Raw genomic sequence first — 18,291 nt, 5'->3', positions numbered from 1 at the left:
TGGGTGACCAGCAGTGTTCCTCTGAGGTATTTGTCAGACTGGTGGTACAAACATTGGAGAAAGGTTATTTTTGTGTGTTTTAATAGAATAATAGTATCACACAGATTTTTTTTACGCTGCATGTTTTAGTGTGTGCATGATTTCTACCTGCTGTTTGGAGTAATTTAATTTTTTTGCGTCTTCTTTCAAACTGAATTCCTTTCCACCAAAAACTAATTGATTGAGGTAACAGACCAGAGTGTCTTTAAAAAGAAATAATTTCAGGTATAATAATTCACACATCTGCAGGTTTTCTATGGTATATGAGATAATAAAAAAGTTATAAAAATCAGTGAGAAAATCAAACACACTGCAGTCAACAAAGACACGTTAAAGGATTAATGTCTGAGTGGTTTATTAGAATAAGAAAGTTGACACAGAGCAAAGTCTCCATGCGGAGTGACAGGCAGAGCTCAGGACAGTGTGGACATGATGAACAACTGCTGTGTGTGAAGTGTGTCTGTGTGTGTGTGTGTTTGGCGTGTGTGCAGTGTGTACAGTGCAGTTGTCAGAGGGTGCATGCATGTGTTGCTTTTTTTGCATGACGACAGACAGATTGGTTGGCGGACACAAGCACACACACACACACTTGCATGTACTGTACAAATTCACACGTCGCTACTTCTGTACACACACAGAGGCTGTGTCGTCATGCAGCTACTGCACTTAAATTACATGTAAGCATCAGGGTTATGTACACGTAGCAGGGACTTGTGTTGTCATTTGATGACAGCCTGCAACGAGGTCCCTGGAGTGGCATCCTCTGGTTTGGGGCCCAGGACGGCAGGGTCCTTCACAGTAGCAGGAGACTCCACTCTGCAGGAGAAATCTATGTTTTTCTAACTCAGCCTGTATGAGTTAAATCACGCGTCCTTTTCTTCTATTATTGTCTCTCCAATCAGGACACAACACCTCAGTGCTGCTCACAGCTTCATTTTCACTGTCAGTATAATAATAATTATGATAGTCATCAGGTTCATTGTCTTCATCAAATCTGGCACACCAGAGAATTGAAATTGAAATCATATACAATAATAGTCCATATAATTTCAAACCACAGAAACAAACAATAGAAAAAACAAACATGACAAATAATGATCAGTGCAGACTAAATACATCTACAGCTTTACAAAAAATGCAAAGGTTGATTTTGTTTTTGCCTTTATTTTGTGCTTTTTCCTCTCAGATGTCGGCTCCCTAAGTGCGATGGTGGGTTTATCAGAAGTTAACCTCCGTTTCTGGACTCTGTGGGGCAGAGAACGCACACAGAACGGAGGATCACTGCAGGGTAAGATGGCAGTTATTGGCTGGGGGGGGGCATTTCTTACTTGGGCCACACGGCACAAACAACCCCAACACACAAAGGCATGGTCTCTTTAACAAGTACTCACACACAACCTGATACACCAGAAAATAAGACGGACAGACAGGCAGGCAGGCAGACAGACAGACAGACAGACAGACAGACAGACAGACAGACAGATAGACAGACAGACAGACAGACAGACAGACAGACAGACAGACAGACAGACAGGCTAGGTCGCAAGGGCTGGACAGGAGTTTAATGTTAGTGTGTGTGTGTTGATAAGTGCAGGATAGGGATAAAGACAGAGAGTGTGAGTGTGTGTAGTGTGTGTGTGTGTGTTTGTGTGTGAGTGTAGGACTGGAGGCAGTGTGTGCTACATTTAACAAAAACGGCTCCAAACAAAATCGTTTCTAAGCAAAAGGAAAGCAATTTCCCGCATGAAAGGCTTTGAAAATGTCAGAAAAAAATTTGTAACACATTAAAGATTTGACGTGAAATAAAGCGGGTGTTCCTGAATTACTTTGATTTCTGTTTCTGCCACTGACTCATTAAATTAACCAGCTTAACTTTAATAGTTACAAACAGGACAAAAGCACGACACAAGCTTGCATTAGGTAGAGATTTTAGGCGCGTGTGTTTGTGTGTGTGTGTGTATGTGTGTGTGTGTGTGTGTGTGTGTGTGTGTGTGTGTGTGTGTGTGTGTGTGTGTGAGCAGGGATTGGGTAAGTGTGCGAACAATAGAGACAAGGCTTAAAAGGAGAAGACAAAGTGCAGCTGTTTAAAAAAGGAGGAATGGGAATGAGATGAAGAATGCAACGAAAGGGAGGATGATGGCTTTTATAAACAGCCTGACTTCCATTAAGTCACACCTGAATTCTTCAGCTGCCCTGTAATGTGATACTAAATACATCAAATTACGCTGTCAGTGGGATAACATCATATACAGTACCTTTCCTAGAACCAGTCAGTGCCGGCCTATTTCAAGCCTGAGTTCTACTTCTGATCTTAATTCAATTGCATCCCAAATTTGGTTAAAGGGCTGGCAGTCTTTGTGTGTCTGCATGTGAGTGTGTGCGTGTGTGAAGAGGGGTAAAGAGTTGGTTAAACGTGCACCTCCCTCTCAGGGCTGATGTGTCCGTTGTAATCTTCTCAAGGGCTCATCAGGCCATTAGAGGGCCGGGGATGTACTTTGCCTAATCAAGCATGTTTAGTGAAACACCGGAGGAGATGCAGAGCGAGGACACGGGTGGCTGGGCAAGCCGGACGAGACAAGAGAGGCCTCATTCAAACATAGACACATGCACACAAACGAACACACGCACATACACACAGACAGAGTAACGCAGCACTCAGGTCACAGCAGAGATGGAGACGCAGAGACGAGGCTGGTGGATAGCTCCGTATCCTCAATACTAATGACCTGTTTCAGGGTGGAATGTGTAAAGAATACACTGTACTAATGTGGCAAGGCTGTAATGCAGTAACATCATGCTCGCCCGCCTGACCTCCTCCTCTGTCCTTGCTTTCATAAATCTCTTTCCCTGGCGTGTCTCCTGCAGTAGCTCCAGCTCTGCCTGTGAAGTTTTTACTGCCGGGTATTGAACCGCAGTCCTGTTTGGGTCCCATCTGAGATGGGTTTGTAGCACTAAGCGTCAAAAGCTGTCAGCCAGTGAAGTAAAGCAAATCAAACAGGTATTGAATTGAATCAAAATTCCTCACATTTATAAGTGAAAGTTCTACCCATGTCTCTGTATCTCTAAGAGAAAGACAGATAAGAGGAGTTCTATGTGGTTTTGGTATAAGTATCAAAGTATTTTTTCACAATACACTGCATAAAACATGGTCAGAGTTTTAGTAACATCAGCCATTGGTTACTGAAGAGGCATTATGAAGCCTAAACATGACAGCTGCCACATTGGCTGTCTCCAACTAGCCTCCAGTACAGCTAGAAATCAGAGAGGAGGAGTTGAGGCTTTAGCCTGGTGGCATCAATGCAACTACTTGTCAATCAAATCAATTGCTCCCCTTAATATGACTAATTATGTACAACTTGTAGCCTATTCATAAGCTAAAGATGTACAGGCTTTACCAATAAAGAAATGAGGAATATTGACCAAAAGTCATTTTTGTACCAAGCTGTAAACATGTTTAATTCTGCTATAAAATGGGGATTTTAATATGGGACCTGATCAAGCGGCAACCTCTGGTCCTGAGAAATGAGGTTGATGCAGAAGTGCTAAAAGCTGCAGTTCCTAGACTGTCCATTGAGGTTAGCTTCAAAAGAAGGCTGTGTACATCAAATCCAAAAAGCTGATCTTAACAGCAAAAGTAAACATGCTTACAGCCTGGTTCAAAAAATAATATTGATCTTAATGACTAATTTCTTTATTTTTTGCAACTCATTAGTTTTGAATATAGGGAGCATGGCTCACTTGACAGGCAGGTACAATGTAGCTGTTAGCAAGGAGGCTTAAGCCCCACCTCAACTCCACTTCTTTGTCAGAAGGTTGGTTAGCCAAAGCTTAGGTTGAGTCAGCATTTCCAATATGGCGACTGTCGATAAGCCCCAAAACACTGTCTCAAAAACCAGTAGGTGATGTCACTGAGACTACATGATTAGTAAATTTTATGGCTCTGAAGGGGCTTCTCTGGCTTTTGGAGTCAGCCTCAAGTGGCCACTCAAGGAACTGCACCTCTGCTTTGACTTAATTCTCCAACACAGGAGGTTGTCACTGGATGTTACCTTCATTTATTGATTTTTTTGTCACTTAGGAGACAGCAGAAATACATTTTTAACTTAACATTGAGATGTCATTCCTTGATTCAGGCAAACATGTTAGCAAAGAGTTTCCTATCCATCCAAATGTGGTGAATGTGATGTACATTCTGTTTCATTATTTCCTTACTTTTTGAAGTCTTATTTCTGGCAACATGATGAAATGATGAAAAAGAGGTCCATGATTTACTCCCCTATTGTTTTGGATTCAAACCAACTTTGTAGATTTGCCATTTAGTGTCGTGCTGGTTGGAAAGAGTATATTTGTATTAAAGAGTTATTGCTGTAATCAGTTGCAAGATGAAGCTGAAAGTAAGCTGTATCAGTGAACCAAATGTAACGATTTTTTAAGATTGCTTTTTAGACTTTTTTATGTCTTTATAGAGAGGATAGGACAATGAATGGAGTTGGACACAGGGATGAGAGGATGGGGAATGACATGGGAGTTGCTTCAAGAGTCAAGGGCGGCTGCTTAGCCTATGTGCATGGGGCGCATGACCCCTGAGTAACACCAGCACCCAAAATGAGTCTGAGCTTTGGTAGTAAAAATAAAAAGCATGATCTGGAAGACGTCATATAGAAGAACATCGCCACTACGAATGGAAAAAAGCTTTTTGTTCAAGAACTTGTTTATTTTAAATGTATTTTTACAGCTTTAAAACTATGAGATGACATAGGGGCCTTAATGTCAAACAGTGTCCTGGAGCTTTACTCTCAATACATTGTGACATTTCCTTGTTTGTTTTACTTTGTATCTACAATCTGACCCAGTTCCCTTCAAGCAAGTAGAGCCAGCCTTCTGTATTATATCTGCTGGTCTTTGTGTAAATTATAATGAGCTAAATGTAATATATAGCATACACTACTCCCACACTGCAAGCACAGGCTTGTGAATGTGAGGCAAAGGGCTGCTGCACAACTTTAATGGCTCAACAGAGGAAAAATAAATCAGAAGATGGGCGAGATAAGAGAAAAAATGGATCAAAGCTGTTTTTGCACTCAATATGAGTAACACATTCATGAACATAAACCTAGAGACTCACACACACAAGCCGACAGACTGACATACACAAAAAACACGGCTACCTCCACCACGCTATGACCCAGATGAGAGAGAAAAAGCTATCTCCTGATCTACATTTGAATCAAGAACGGATGAGAACAGACGAAAACATCAAAAGATCAGATAATGGGGTGAAAGAGTAACTCCACACCCAAAGTACACCCATGCCCATCTGTTTTCTTTATCCCACTTTTGTTGTGAATCGCACTGAGAGACAGAAAGGGACAAAACCACTAGGGATGAGCATTGTGACAGTTAGCTTTGCCCCAGCCTCAGCCCCTCAGTCCCTCAGCCCCTCAGCTCTTCCCTCTCCGGGCGGAAACATGTGAACAACCAGAGATGTTGAAGCGTATGAGATGCCCCGTCCTGGTTGGTACACCTCACATGTCTGATGGAGCCGCTGTCCTCCTTCATTGATATTCTGCTGGGCTGCAGTGCTGGGTAGGTCCCTGACTCTTAACGGCTATTTGTTGCCGCAGTCTCCTCCTGCTTTAGGGGGCACAAAGAGGCTCAGTGTCGGGCAGAAGAGGCTGAATGGAGCTCCCAAGCGGCCGGGCCTCACAGACAGGCAGACAGTCACAGCTCACATTCCCTCCTTCCAATGGACTGCGGAGCCCCAGGGGTGGAGGTGGGGGGGGTCCTCAGGTCAGGTCAGACAGAGCCGGGCATACTGAGAGGCGGATGGGAGGGGGGTTAATGGAGAGGAGATATTGATCCAGGACCCGACTCTCTCACAAGTCTGTACACTTTAGTTTGCTTTGCTGAGAAAATGTTTTAACTAGAAAAAATCTAACTACATCATCTTTTTTTGTCCTTCTTTCTTATTATTGCTTTCTTTAACTTCATGATGGCTCTCTGGAGCTGCTTCTGAGGTACTGGGGATCACAAAAAACCCACACTGGGAGTCTTCCCCAGTCAATGGTCAACCATCCAAACCTCTGATTGCTTCACACATTGAATTTTCAAATAGACACAAAATAAAACTCATCTCTCTGTAATTGTTTCTAAAAAAGGTAAATTAATTTCAACATGGACCTCATCCTCACAGGATCTTCATTATATAGTAAGTCTTCACAGTTGAGACGGGACACTGGTTGGGGTTGTTGTGGCCACTCACAATCATAATCACACACACAATCACATTCACACACTGCATGATTCATTGAGAGTCACTGCCCTCTGGCACGGCTACAACAGTTTTAGTCTCATCTGAAATCCATAGTAAAGCACATTGTTGTCTGCTGGATGCCACAGGCACGAAAAACAAAAGCAGAAACAAAATTTCACACTCAATAAAGATCCATGGTGTCAAAACGATGAACAGAATGGCAGAGGGAGACCTTTCACATTTGGCGCTGCAAGTGGTATTGTCATATTTTGAATCCCCATGAGTTCCTTTGAGATTCCTGTTCCTCTACACCCCTCTTTGTACCTCGCTGTTTGTCCTGTGGAGTCAAAGTCGGGCTCTGTGGGTCGTACCACTCAGAGCAGAGGGGTGCACCTCAGATTAAGAGCAGAGGAATGGAGATGGGAGTAGTTTTCTCCTCTTTTTCAACTCGCTCTTTGTTTTTTTCTCTCTCTGTCTCTCTCTTCAGTCGGCTGAATGACGTCAGGACATTGAATGACAGTGAGAGAGGACAGACAGGGTAAGGTTGGACTGGGACACTAAGTCTGAGGGGTGGATTTATTCCAGTCTGCTGTTTGGAGGGAATGGGTGTTCAGAGAGAGCTCATGTACTTTCCCTCACTGGCCGCTAGGGGTGCGCTCTCCCATGTTCTTCCCCATAAGGTGACTGAAGTCCGCCAGTTCCCCCAGCCCCCGAGGCCCGTGCATGTCGGGCCTGATGAGGCCCTGGCGTTGGGGATGGTATGGCGCTCCATTGTTGCTGTTGTAGTTGAGCGCCTCGTGACTCCAGCGAGGCTCCCCATAGTCCATGTGAGGAGTGGGAGCGGACACCACCCTCCGTCGGTCGGGGGAGTCCTGCGGCGTGGCAGGGTAGATGTAATCTCCTGCTGAGTTCCTCAGGCTGCCGCTGGGACGACTGCCGCCGTGCTCCCCTCTCTGCGTGGCGAGGATAAGGTAGCGCTGGCGCTCCGTGTGTGGGGGCAGCATAACCTCCCCCTGGTCCTCTATCCGGACCATCCCTCCCCCTCCTCCACCTCCGTGCAGGAACTTGGAGCTCAGGTATATAACCGAGTTGTTAGGGCAGGGAGTCCCTACAGCTGTGAGGAAGGTCTGGCTCTGGTCCCAGTCTGTGTCGGGGAGACGCATGGCTCGTTTCTGCTGCAGGGGAGTCTGCTCAGGCGTGGGCAGCAGGCCGGGGTCCATCTCTCCTTTAGGCCATCCATTGGGCATGACAAAGGGGTTGTCTGCCTGTGAACGCCGCCTCTCACCACCACTGGTTCTTGTCACACTCATTACTGACCCGCTGCGGCCCTGCCCCAGCATGCTCTGCTCTTTGTCGCTTTTGCGACGAGCACCGTTGGCTCCTGAACCTCTGGAGTGGCGGTGGCGATGACTCATAATCCAGCAGACAGTCAGACCAGAGAGGATGGCTCCTGTAGCGAAGGCAGAAACAGCAGACACCACCAGCAGGTTTACAGATACCAGGCCATCGGGCTCATCCATGAAACTCTCCTGCAGTAGGATCCCTACAGACAGAGATAGAATCAACACACAAAGACAGAAATCAGTCAGCTGGTGGAAACATGTTAATAGCATCAGTATTTCCTTTAATAAACTAGTGGGAGTCAACAAACAGCGAGACAAAATGACCTATTTTCTCTCCCTTTTGTGGGTGGGAATGGTCGTATGCTTTCCAGCCAAGGTAACTCTGGCTAATTGCCTTCATTCCGTAAAGTGGATGGTGATTTTAATAGCTGTAATAACTGTCTGCCTGATTGAGAATAGCTTTCAACCCTAACATGTTTCACAACATTAACTTTATGGAGAGAGATGCCAAGTCTAGCATTAATGCAGAGTGAAAGTTGTAAGTTTTGATCATTTTTGCCATGAAAACCTGTTTTACTCCCATCAGGGCGATGTCACAATTATCAGTTAAACATGTGGTACCTAAGAAGCTGAATGGTTCAGCTCGTGTCTGTTGAATAACCACAGCAAATATCTAAAGAGCCTTATCTAGTTTGTTTGCTGTGAATTTTTATAGTATACGTGGACCTTCTGCCGAAGTAAATATGCTGTTATTTTCTTCTCGTTCCGTCTGAATGCCAAAGCCTTAACAACGAACATAAAGCACAGTGGTTTTAGATAAAGGGGACCATATCAGCAGGCAAGACCACAGATTTCTGTGTTTCTTTTGTATGAGAACATTAAGTGAACTCCCTCAGAGAGAACTGTTTATGCATTATTGAAGATATGAATACAGCTAGACCACAGCACAGGCTGCCATGGATCAATTAGGAAAATGCCAGAAGAAAAAGTTGTGCTTTGCTGCATAAGCTCCTGGGACCAACACCAGCGGATACAATGAAATCGTGCCAAGGGAAGCAGATTGTAGAGAATAAGATGAAGAAAAGAGGAGGGTGTTACAGAGGGAGAAAAAGAAAGGAAAAAAGAGAGATAGCAAGAGGGAGAGAGAGAAGTTGCCTAAAGCCAACTGGAACATTTGGGGCCTTAGACAAACATGGTAATAGTTGTTAAATTTCAACACCAATAGCAGTAGAGGGATGACTGTCTCCACCAGGACAGTGAAGTAAATCTGTTCTCACACAAAATATATGGATGTTATTAATAGACACTGGGAGCCAGTTACTTCTAACACACAGCGCTTAAAAGGAGAACCAGAGAAAAAATGAACAAACAGAGAAAAGTAGCTACTTTTAAACAAACACATTTATGGGCCGAAGAATTCATTTTTAATGCGGACCAATGGAGCTGACCGTGGTGCAAACACTCAGAGCCTGGTGGGTAATTAATGTGGCCTGTGGCTTGGCATATTTAAGTCTCATTCTACACATTGACACTAAGCTGGGAAATGGCAGCAAAAACCCTGTGAGAGGCTGCTGCACTGCTGTGTTGTGCTAGAGGTGATGTTTACATATTAAAGAGACAGTTTACATACACCACTTAGAGCCTACAAGCTGCTTTATGCAAACGTTTGCACTTGTGCTGACATAATGTAAGATGAGATTTTATTTTGGTCTAAGTGTTTATATCATTAAGTCTTTAATGAAGTTTGAAAGACTACTGTTTCATATATTGCACTGCTTCTTTAAGGTTGCTCAGGGTGATATTGTCTGAGGTTAAGTAAATGTGTCACGAGTTTGATGTGCAGTTGTCCAACGTTGTTGAAGAGTCATTAAAGGCATCACGACGCAGAGCAGAAGTTGTCCCGTGCTATTTCTTCCCCACAGCCCTGAAATATATTTAATTAAGTTTTAAGTTAACGCAGTAACAGTTTAACAGATCTGAAGAGATTAAACAAGGTACGGCGTTACACTGGTGGCAGCGGGTGTGTGGACTGCAAGTTTTGCAGAGAGTTTTGCCGGGATCAGCGAGCTAGCTACATGTGCTCCGATGCAGTATTTTTTTTCTTCTCCTCCTCTGCACGTGAACTGCAGCGTCTGAAAAGCCGACGCTAAGCTAACGGCTAGGTTTTACTGCTGGGGACCTGTTTTATGAATGAAGATTGTTTTGTTTTTTTCCCCTTCCTGCATCACAGCGAGGACGAAGAGACATTTACAGTGAGTACAGAGACTATGACTGTGGAGGAAACTTTTTTTTTCTGCTCCCCTCGTGGATTTTCGCGCTGTTTTTCTTTTTTCTTTTTGGAATGTTGCTAGTGTACTTGCACGTCAACTTTGGATAACTGGAAAATCATCTGCCTAGCTCACAAAAGCTAAGACTGTAACTCAAGAATAAAGTAAACTTGTATCCGTCGTGAACAGTTAAGACTGTATTGAAGACTGTGCTTTATCTGCAAGGTTGCAAACAGTTATTTCATCATGACCAGTCATAACTCGTGGAATGAACTGCCGTTTTCACCTGGCCCTGCACACGTGGTGCCACAATTTTGGAAAGGAGATTTTTCTCATGTTTTTATGGGAGATGGGAAAGAAGACTTCTCAAGATGGTGCAGACGTTTTGAGGTAACTGTTCAGGCCACCCCAACTTATGATGAAGACAGCATGGCTAAGTTACTGCCCACACGCCTGGGTGGTGCTGCTTTTAGTTATTGGGACAGTCAATCTGATGCAGTGAAATCTGACTATGATGATGTTAAAGAAAAACTTAAAGCTGTATTTGGACAGACTGCTTATGTGACCACATTTCAGAGTTATATCAACGCACGTACACGTCTGCCAGGTGAAGCCCTCCCTGTGTTTGCTGCAGAAATCAGTCGGTTAGTGGAAGAAGCTTTTCCCACTTATGGACAGAATGCTAAGGATGGAGAAAAGTTCAGACGCTTCATTGCTGGTATTGAGCCTTATCTTCAGCTGCGCTGTCATGAACAAGGTTTGACATCACTGGATGCTGCACTGAAATTCGCCATCCAGATTGAGACTGCTCACCAAGCTAGTAGGGTGTTTTCATCTCAAAACACTGTGCAATATGTTTCCCAGGCACCCGTGTTGCCTAATGTACCTGGTGCTGCACCTGCTCACTTCTCGACATCATCCCCTTCTCTCAGTGTTAACTCTGCCACCTCAGAGGACCTCAGAAACATGCAGAAAACACTGGAGACACTTTCTGAGCGTGTTGAACAGCTACATCTGCAGGTACAACGCCAGCATAAAGACGCACGCCACAGCTCATCTGACTACTGGTCTCATCGGAGGAGTCCCTCTCCTCACAGTGAACGGGGACACAGCCGCTACAATTCCTCGGACAGAAACAGCTACAGACGACCTTCCTATGATCAGCACACAGCTCCTGACCGCTCCTACGGACCCTCAAGGTATGTAGAGGATCGTTATGACACACGGGACTCCCACAGACGTTCCGGGTCGTATGAACGACAGGCACGTGGCCGCAGTCCATCATACAGGGAACACACACAGAGTGGTCGCTCTGCTGACCGCCATGAGGACAGACGTGGATCTCATCGCTCTCCAAGTCCTGGACATGTACGGTTCCAGTCTCCTTCACACACCAGCTCCAATAAGTTAAACTACAAGTAGTTGACGATGAGGGCCAGTTGCCAGCTACTGACTTTTCCCAGGCCCATAAAGACAATGATATGACACAGACTGACTTAACCAGAGACATTTTATCTGAAGTTAATGCGTCAAAAAGATATGTGTCAGTTGTTATTGAGGACACTGTGGTACATGCTTTTGTTGACACTGGGGCAGACATTTCAGTTATTAGTGAAGATTTCAGAATGTCTACTAGTGCTCTTCACAAAAAGCCCATTATGAAGCAATTTGTGCCTCTCACTAGTGTCACAGGTGACCCTCTTGACTCAGTGGGTTCAATTTCCGTGAATCTGAGTATTGCCCACAAACCAATGTCGCATAATCTGCAGGTGGTTAGAAACTGTGCAAAGCCGTTAATTCTTGGCTGGGATTTTCTGGTTGCTAATGGCATTATTGTGAACACCAGAAACATGTCTCTAGTTGTAGATCACAAAGAAGTGCCGCTAGTTAGCCCACACCAGTATGTTCCTAAACTAACTGATGTCACTGTTTCTTCTACAGTTACAGTTCCAGCCATGTCAGAGATGGTAATTAATGCTAAACTTGATGTACCACTAAAAGGGTTAATACCTCATGCTTATGAAGGTGTTTTTGAACCACATTACACTAATCAGTCAGTCACTGGTTTTGCATGGACTGTGTCAGAAGTGAACAACGGTTCCATCCATGTAAAAGTAGCTAACCCCTCCAGTGATGATGTCATGTTGCATTGTGGTAGCCTGATAGGGACTTTTTATGCTACATCTAACAGCAGCAACGATGAGTACACTGTGATAGAACGTTCTGTTTGTAATATTAACATACAGATGCCAGTTGTTTCTAAACAGGCTGTACTATCAGATGTGTTGAACCCTGACCTTACGAGTACACAACAAACAAGGCTGAAAGATACTTTACAGTCATTCTCAGACGTGTTCAGTCAGCACCCACATGATTTTGGAAGGACGCAATTGGTCACACACAAAATTACAACAAAATGTGACATTCCCATCTCACAAAGGGCATACCGCACTTCTCCTTCCATGAAAGCAGAAATCCGCAGGCAAGTTGAGGACCTAAAGGCTCAAGATTTGATTGAGGACAGCAAAAGCCCCTGGGCCAGCCCAGTCGTCATGGTACGGAAAAAGGATGGCACATACAGGTTCTGTGTGGATTTCAGGAAGTTGAACTCTGTCACCATCACCGATGCTCATCCTCTCCCCAGAGTTGATGACAGTTTGGATGCACTGTCTGGATCTCAGTTTTTCTCAACCATGGACATGTCAAGTGGATACTGGCAAGTTGAAATGGATCCTTTGGACAGACCAAAAACAGCATTTACAACAGGTGACGGTCTCTACCAGTTTAAAGTGATGCCAATGGGACTGAAAAACTCCCCACCTACTTTTCAGAGACTTATGGAGCTTGTTTTGAGAGGTCTTCATTGGACAACATGTGTCATTTATCTCGATGACGTCATCTGTATGGGACGTGACTTTGAAGATCATTTGACGAACTTGACTGACATTCTTACCAGATTCAGAGAAGCAGGACTGAAACTCAACCCGAAGAAATGTGAGTTTTGCAAGTCGGCTGTTAAGTATATGGGACACATTGTTTCAAGGGACGGTCTGGCATTAGACCCATTGAACAGCAACAAGATTCGTGAGTGGCCAAAGCCAAAATCACCCACTGAAGTTCGAGCATTTCTTGGCCTTTGCTCGTATTACAGACGTTTTGTGCACAGATATGCTTTCATTGCTCTTCCTCTTCACAGACTCACACAAAAACATGTGACATTTGAATGGACAGCAGATTGCTTAGCTGCATTTCAGACATTAAAAGACGCACTAACCTCTCCTCCGATAATGGCTTTTCCGAACTTCCATCAGCCATTTATTCTCAGCACAGATGCCTCTAACTTTGCAGTTGGTGCAGTGCTCTCTCAGGTTCAAGATGGTACAGAACGGGTTATAGCATATGCCAGCCATGTTTTGACCCGCACAGAGAGAAAGTGGTCTACATATGACAAAGAACTGTGGGCCATTGTTTGGTCTGTCAGACATTTCAGACACTACTTGAGCTGTAATCCTTTCACCATCATTACTGATCATCGTCCACTCCTAAGTTTGAGAAAGATGGATGTCACACATGACCCTACAGGACGACGAGGTCGTTGGGCTCTGGAGTTGGATCCTTATCAATGGACGATTTTACATAAAGATGGCAAGAAACACACAAATGCAGATGCCATGTCGAGGATTCCCCTCTCTAAACAGGACTCTGAGGACGCTGTTTCTGCGCCTGATGACCGCTCTTCACCTGAAACACTGGAAGCTCCTTCTCCAGGTTCCAAGTCGGTCAGTCTCCCAGTGCAGCCTGTGTCTTCAAGTGCCAACATGACAGCTCAGGTTTGTTCTGCTGACAAAGACACTGTTGTTCTACCAGCTAATGACGCTGATATGGTGTTGTTGGAAAACTCACTTTCTAATCAAGATACTGACATTCGAGCAGAACAACTTCAAGATCCGGTTCTCTCAGAAGTACTCAAGTGGGTACAACAAAACCATAGACCTTACCTCAGAAGTGTTAAAGGAAAAATGCAAAGAAAATTCTGGTGGCAGTTTCCTAGACTTGTACTGTGTAATGACATATTATGTAGACAAGCGCATACTGCACCTGGTCAACCAGTTGTTTATCAAGTGCTCATTCCCACTTCACTTATCACAGCCACTTTGAACATTCTCCATGGCAATCCCTGCTCTGGTCATTACAGTGCTGATCGCACACTGAAGAAAGCCTTAACTATGTGCTATTGGCCAAGCATGAGGTTTGATATTGAAAAGTTTTGTGAGACCTGTCATACATGTGAAGCTTTTAGGAAGCCAGTGCCAAAGCACAGAGCTCCCCTTCAATCCATACAAGCAGAGCAGCCTTTTCAGTTTGTATGCACAGACATTACTGAGCTCCCACTTACTTCTCAAGGACATAGATATGTACTTGTAGTGCAAGACCATTTTACAAAGTATGTTAATGCTTATCCTATGCCTGATCAAAAAGCAACCACGGTAGCAAAACTGCTTTGTGAGAGATACATTTCTGAGCATGGAGTTCCTGAAGAATTGTTTTCAGATCAAGGCAGACAATATGAATCGGTCATAGTTCAAATGATCTGTCAGAGACTGAACATCAAAAAGAAAAGAACCTCACCATACCATCCACGTGGAAATGGAATGGTGGAAAGATTTAACAGGACTCTAAAAGAACAGTTGTCTAGGCTAGTTTATGGGAATGGTGGTGAATGGGACCACTATTTGCCAGCTGTGGTTCTTTCTTTCAACTCAACCCCACATTCTAGCACTGGCTATTCACCCTATTTTCTTGCACATGGCAGAGAACCTCGTGTTCCAGCAAATGTGGATCTCTCTACGCCTGTTGAGACTGTGCAGGACTATGGCTCAGAACTGGTGAGACGGCTGGACACAGTCTTTCAGTCAGTTCGCTCTCATCGTGAAGAACAGAGGGTCAAACGTGAACACTACTCCAACAGACAGGTGAAATTCAAACCGTATCATGTTGGAGATTTAGTATGGCTGGACGATCCTACTACACAGAGACAGAAACTTGAGCCAAACTGGATTGGACCCTACAAAGTTGTTTCATCAGAGAATGAGGGACTCATCTACACTCTTTTGGACTTGAGACGCCCTCAAGCTGGATTCAAAGTCGTTCACTATGACCGATTAAAACCTTTTAGATCTGCCTGGGACACAACTTCAGCACCAGGGAATTGGACAGTTCCCCCCTTGACTATGGACACATACCCCAGGTATACATCTTTGTCTGGTTCACTCCCCTTGCACTCTAACACTGACTCTGGACAGTCATCTGCCCCTGCCTGCCCCTCTGTTCCACTGCTTCGAAGGCCTTCTGGTCGGGTCTCCCCTGTTCTCCCAAGGCGGTTTGATCCTCCTGTACTGCCTTGTGGGACGCATGTTGGTGACCTACCAATCACTCGCACTGGACGGATTGTCAGGAAACTGCAGCGTTTTTTGCTGTGAGTTATGGGCCATGGACTACTGATTGAAACAAGGACAAAAATAAATAAATACATAAAAATAAAATAAAGAAAGTAACAATATAAAAAAAAAAAAAAAGAAAAAAAAAAAAAGTAAACTAAAGAACACTTTGATTTGGTTTTTGCAATTTTTCTCTACCGTTGACTAAACAATGATACAGGTGTTGCATCTATTGTTTAATTTTTGTGGGGGTACATCATTGCTTTGAACTTTCAAGTGTGTGCTAAATCTTCATGTGAGTGATATGTGAACAGGAGAGAAAAGAAAAAGGTTCAAGTTTCGTGTTTGAAGAATTTATGCCATGTTTTGGTCTCTATGCATATTTGAATTAATGTATGTGCATTGCCTGGTTGTTCTTGACTGTTATTCTGTTTACGAGTCTTAATAGGTTTCACTGTTGGATGAGATTTATTTTTCATAACTTTTGAAATGAGGACATTTCATCTGAAGAGAGGAAAGTATGTAAGATGAGATTTTATTTTGGTCTAAGTGTTTATATCATTAAGTCTTTAATGAAGTTTGAAAGACTACTGTTTCATATATTGCACTGCTTCTTTAAGGTTGCTCAGGGTGATATTGTCTGAGGTTAAGTAAATGTGTCACGAGTTTGATGTGCAGTTGTCCAACGTTGTTGAAGAGTCATTAAAGGCATCACGACGCAGAGCAGAAGTTGTCCCGTGCTATTTCTTCCCCACAGCCCTGAAATATATTTAATTAAGTTTTAAGTTAACGCAGTAACAGTTTAACAGATCTGAAGAGATTAAACAAGGTACGGCGTTACAATAATATTGTATATTTACTGTCATCACTAGTAAGAAAAACACTTTAAGTACACGTGCCGTGTATTCACAATAAGCATGGGGATTTTTGACTAATTAGAAATGGATATATGGATGTATGGGCCATCCATTTACACCAGATGGCAAATCATATTGTGACATGGAGCTGGGTATATGGTGGCTGGATCACTGATAAGAAACAGCAGGATTATGTGTAACTTTCTCAGCAGCACCTTAAAGCTGCACTTCACTGGCATCATTCTTCCCTGTAATCAGGTCTGTATGATAAACAACAACATGTATCAGCTGTAGATTAACATAACACGCTCTGAATCTCTATGGAAAAGTAAACAGATATTGTAGCGGGGCCGGAAGGAGGCGACCGGCTATCAGAGAGACCGCACTGTTGCTGCGCCACTAGGACACATCAACGCACAAGTATGTGGTGCTCATGTCCGCGTCAGCCCCTACTGCGTAGGGGCGACGCAGAAGTATAAACCAGCCTTTAGGCTACGCCGTCGATTCGAGGCTGAAGTATAAATCAGGCTTTACATTAGCACCCACTGCTAGACAGCGTTTAGTGAAAGTGCTATTCATGTGAGATATGTTTTAGAGAACCTCCAAATTTCATATCAAACACCCTTATGATGGTTTTTCCTTACTGATATTCATTGTTAAGGGTTACAATATGTGTCACCATCTGACAGCTTGAGATCTTAATATTAGTTGCTTTCATTTTGGGGCCATTCCAAGTAAGAAAGATAATAACAAAGATTTTCCTTAGGTCTTTTAGGCACAACAGCAGTGTATCAACATACACGCAGTGGTAGTGCTTAAAGAAGGCAGGAACAGTGATTGGTTCACCATGAGTAGCTTAGTGTCTTAGCGGCTACCCCGTTGCTACATGCTAATCAGAGACATACATAGAAACACTTAACCAATGCTGGTGGGAGTAAGATATGTCTGACATTTGGTTCTCAGCTTGAAAGCAGTTGCCCTAAAGGAAAACTGAACTCTAAAGACTTCATATAATAATTAACTAGAATTATTAAATTATTAAACAGACACCTATCCATTGTTGCAAACAAATGTTTTCAAAGCTTCAACAATTGATCCTCCTCTCCTATCAATGCAAGTCCATACTCTCAACAAGTTGGCAGATTCCATTGACTAAACCTAGGCATTAATCAAGCTGCCTTCCTGGTCAATCAATGTCCTTTTCAGCACTAATTAGTCCTTTAACACCAATTCAATAAGCTGAGTGATACACGTGGACACAGGCCTTACTTACAGCTGGCTGATTATGTGACGTGCTTGGTTCAGTTAAGTTCAGTTCAGCTTTAGACAAATCCTCTATGATAACAGAGATCACACTTCATCATCATAGAGGATTGTGCTCATTTTTAAAACATGTTTGCTTTTAATTTTTCTGTTTGCTTAATGTTATGACCCTTCCTTCACTCATTTTCTTTTAACACCTTTCTCTCCTTGCTCTTCCATTTATTCATTACTGCTTTTGAATATTAATACAGGAGTACAACACCACCTCCACCAACCTCCATTTAATTTGTGATCTAAAATTGGATTCCTCTGAAGATCTTTTTAAACTGGAGTAAGTCCCTGCATGTGGCTTGAGTTATATTTCTTTAAAGTGTTTAAATAACTGAGTATTGTTTTTTTTTAGGGAGGTTAGTGATACCAAGCAGGATTTAAAATCTTGACCACTTAATCTTTCCCAAATTGCTCCACACACAGATGGCAGATGGTAAGATACATTGTCATTTAAATCTGTCAACATATCTGTCTTCTCTTTTGTTCCTTGGAGCTGTCACACTCATGGTTACACACGCTAACCTGCGCAGACTTTATGTTTTCGTTTAAGCACCCATGTTTTCTGTGTTTACATTGAATTTGGCAGTTGTTAGTTGGCCACTCTTTTCTCCTTTAGCACACTGTTGGCATCTCTGTTGCTGCAGTCTAAACACAGCTCTGATTCCTGCTGTATTTATTTTCAAGTTCCAGGCCAATATTCAATTTAGAAAGACTGCCAGGTTCAATTACATTATCGCTCCTCTCCTCAGTAAAAAGAGCTGTTCTTGGGGGAAGCAGATG

General features: G+C 43.4%; 2 protein-coding genes across 5 annotated transcripts in view; one reads left to right on the top strand and one right to left on the bottom strand.

Moving 5' to 3' along the window:
• Positions 1-377: 377 nt before the first annotated feature.
• Positions 378-18,291, bottom strand: part of sema6bb (sema domain, transmembrane domain (TM), and cytoplasmic domain, (semaphorin) 6Bb) — a 164,378-nt gene continuing 146,464 nt past the window's right edge. For all 3 annotated transcript variants that reach the window (XM_034707784.1, XM_034707774.1, XM_034707794.1), the window contains one exon: positions 378-7,835. In XM_034707784.1, coding sequence (XP_034563675.1) covers positions 6,928-7,835 — 908 coding nt within the window. In that variant the 3' untranslated portion in view covers positions 378-6,927. The remainder of the gene's footprint in view (positions 7,836-18,291) is intronic.
• On the top strand, positions 9,529-11,665 carry LOC117829958. 2 transcript variants are annotated; one of them, XM_034707816.1, is made up of 3 exons: positions 9,529-9,887; positions 10,128-10,292; positions 10,479-11,665. In XM_034707816.1, the coding sequence occupies exons 1-3, from the start codon at positions 9,822-9,824 to the stop codon at positions 11,322-11,324; spliced, it is 1,077 nt and encodes a 358-aa protein (XP_034563707.1). In that variant the 5' UTR covers positions 9,529-9,821; the 3' UTR covers positions 11,325-11,665. The 2 variants fall into 2 exon arrangements, with proteins under 2 accessions (XP_034563707.1, XP_034563699.1); XM_034707808.1 differs by having other exon boundaries at positions 10,128-11,665.

Source organism: Notolabrus celidotus, chromosome 2 (assembly GCF_009762535.1).
Source record: "Notolabrus celidotus isolate fNotCel1 chromosome 2, fNotCel1.pri, whole genome shotgun sequence".
NCBI lineage: Eukaryota > Metazoa > Chordata > Actinopteri > Labriformes > Labridae > Notolabrus > Notolabrus celidotus.
Note: the sequence above shows the minus strand (reverse complement) of the source record. Positions and strands in the feature narration are given on the sequence as shown.

Excerpts from the sequence above, each read along its gene's own strand:
- LOC117829958 (XM_034707808.1), top strand. The coding sequence starts at position 9,822 with ATGAATGAAGATTGTTTTGTTTTTTTCCCCTTCCTGCATCACAGCGAG. Across the intron at positions 9,888-10,127 it reads AGGACGAAGAGACATTTACA|GTTGCAAACAGTTATTTCAT; the intron begins GTGAGTACAGAG and ends TTTATCTGCAAG.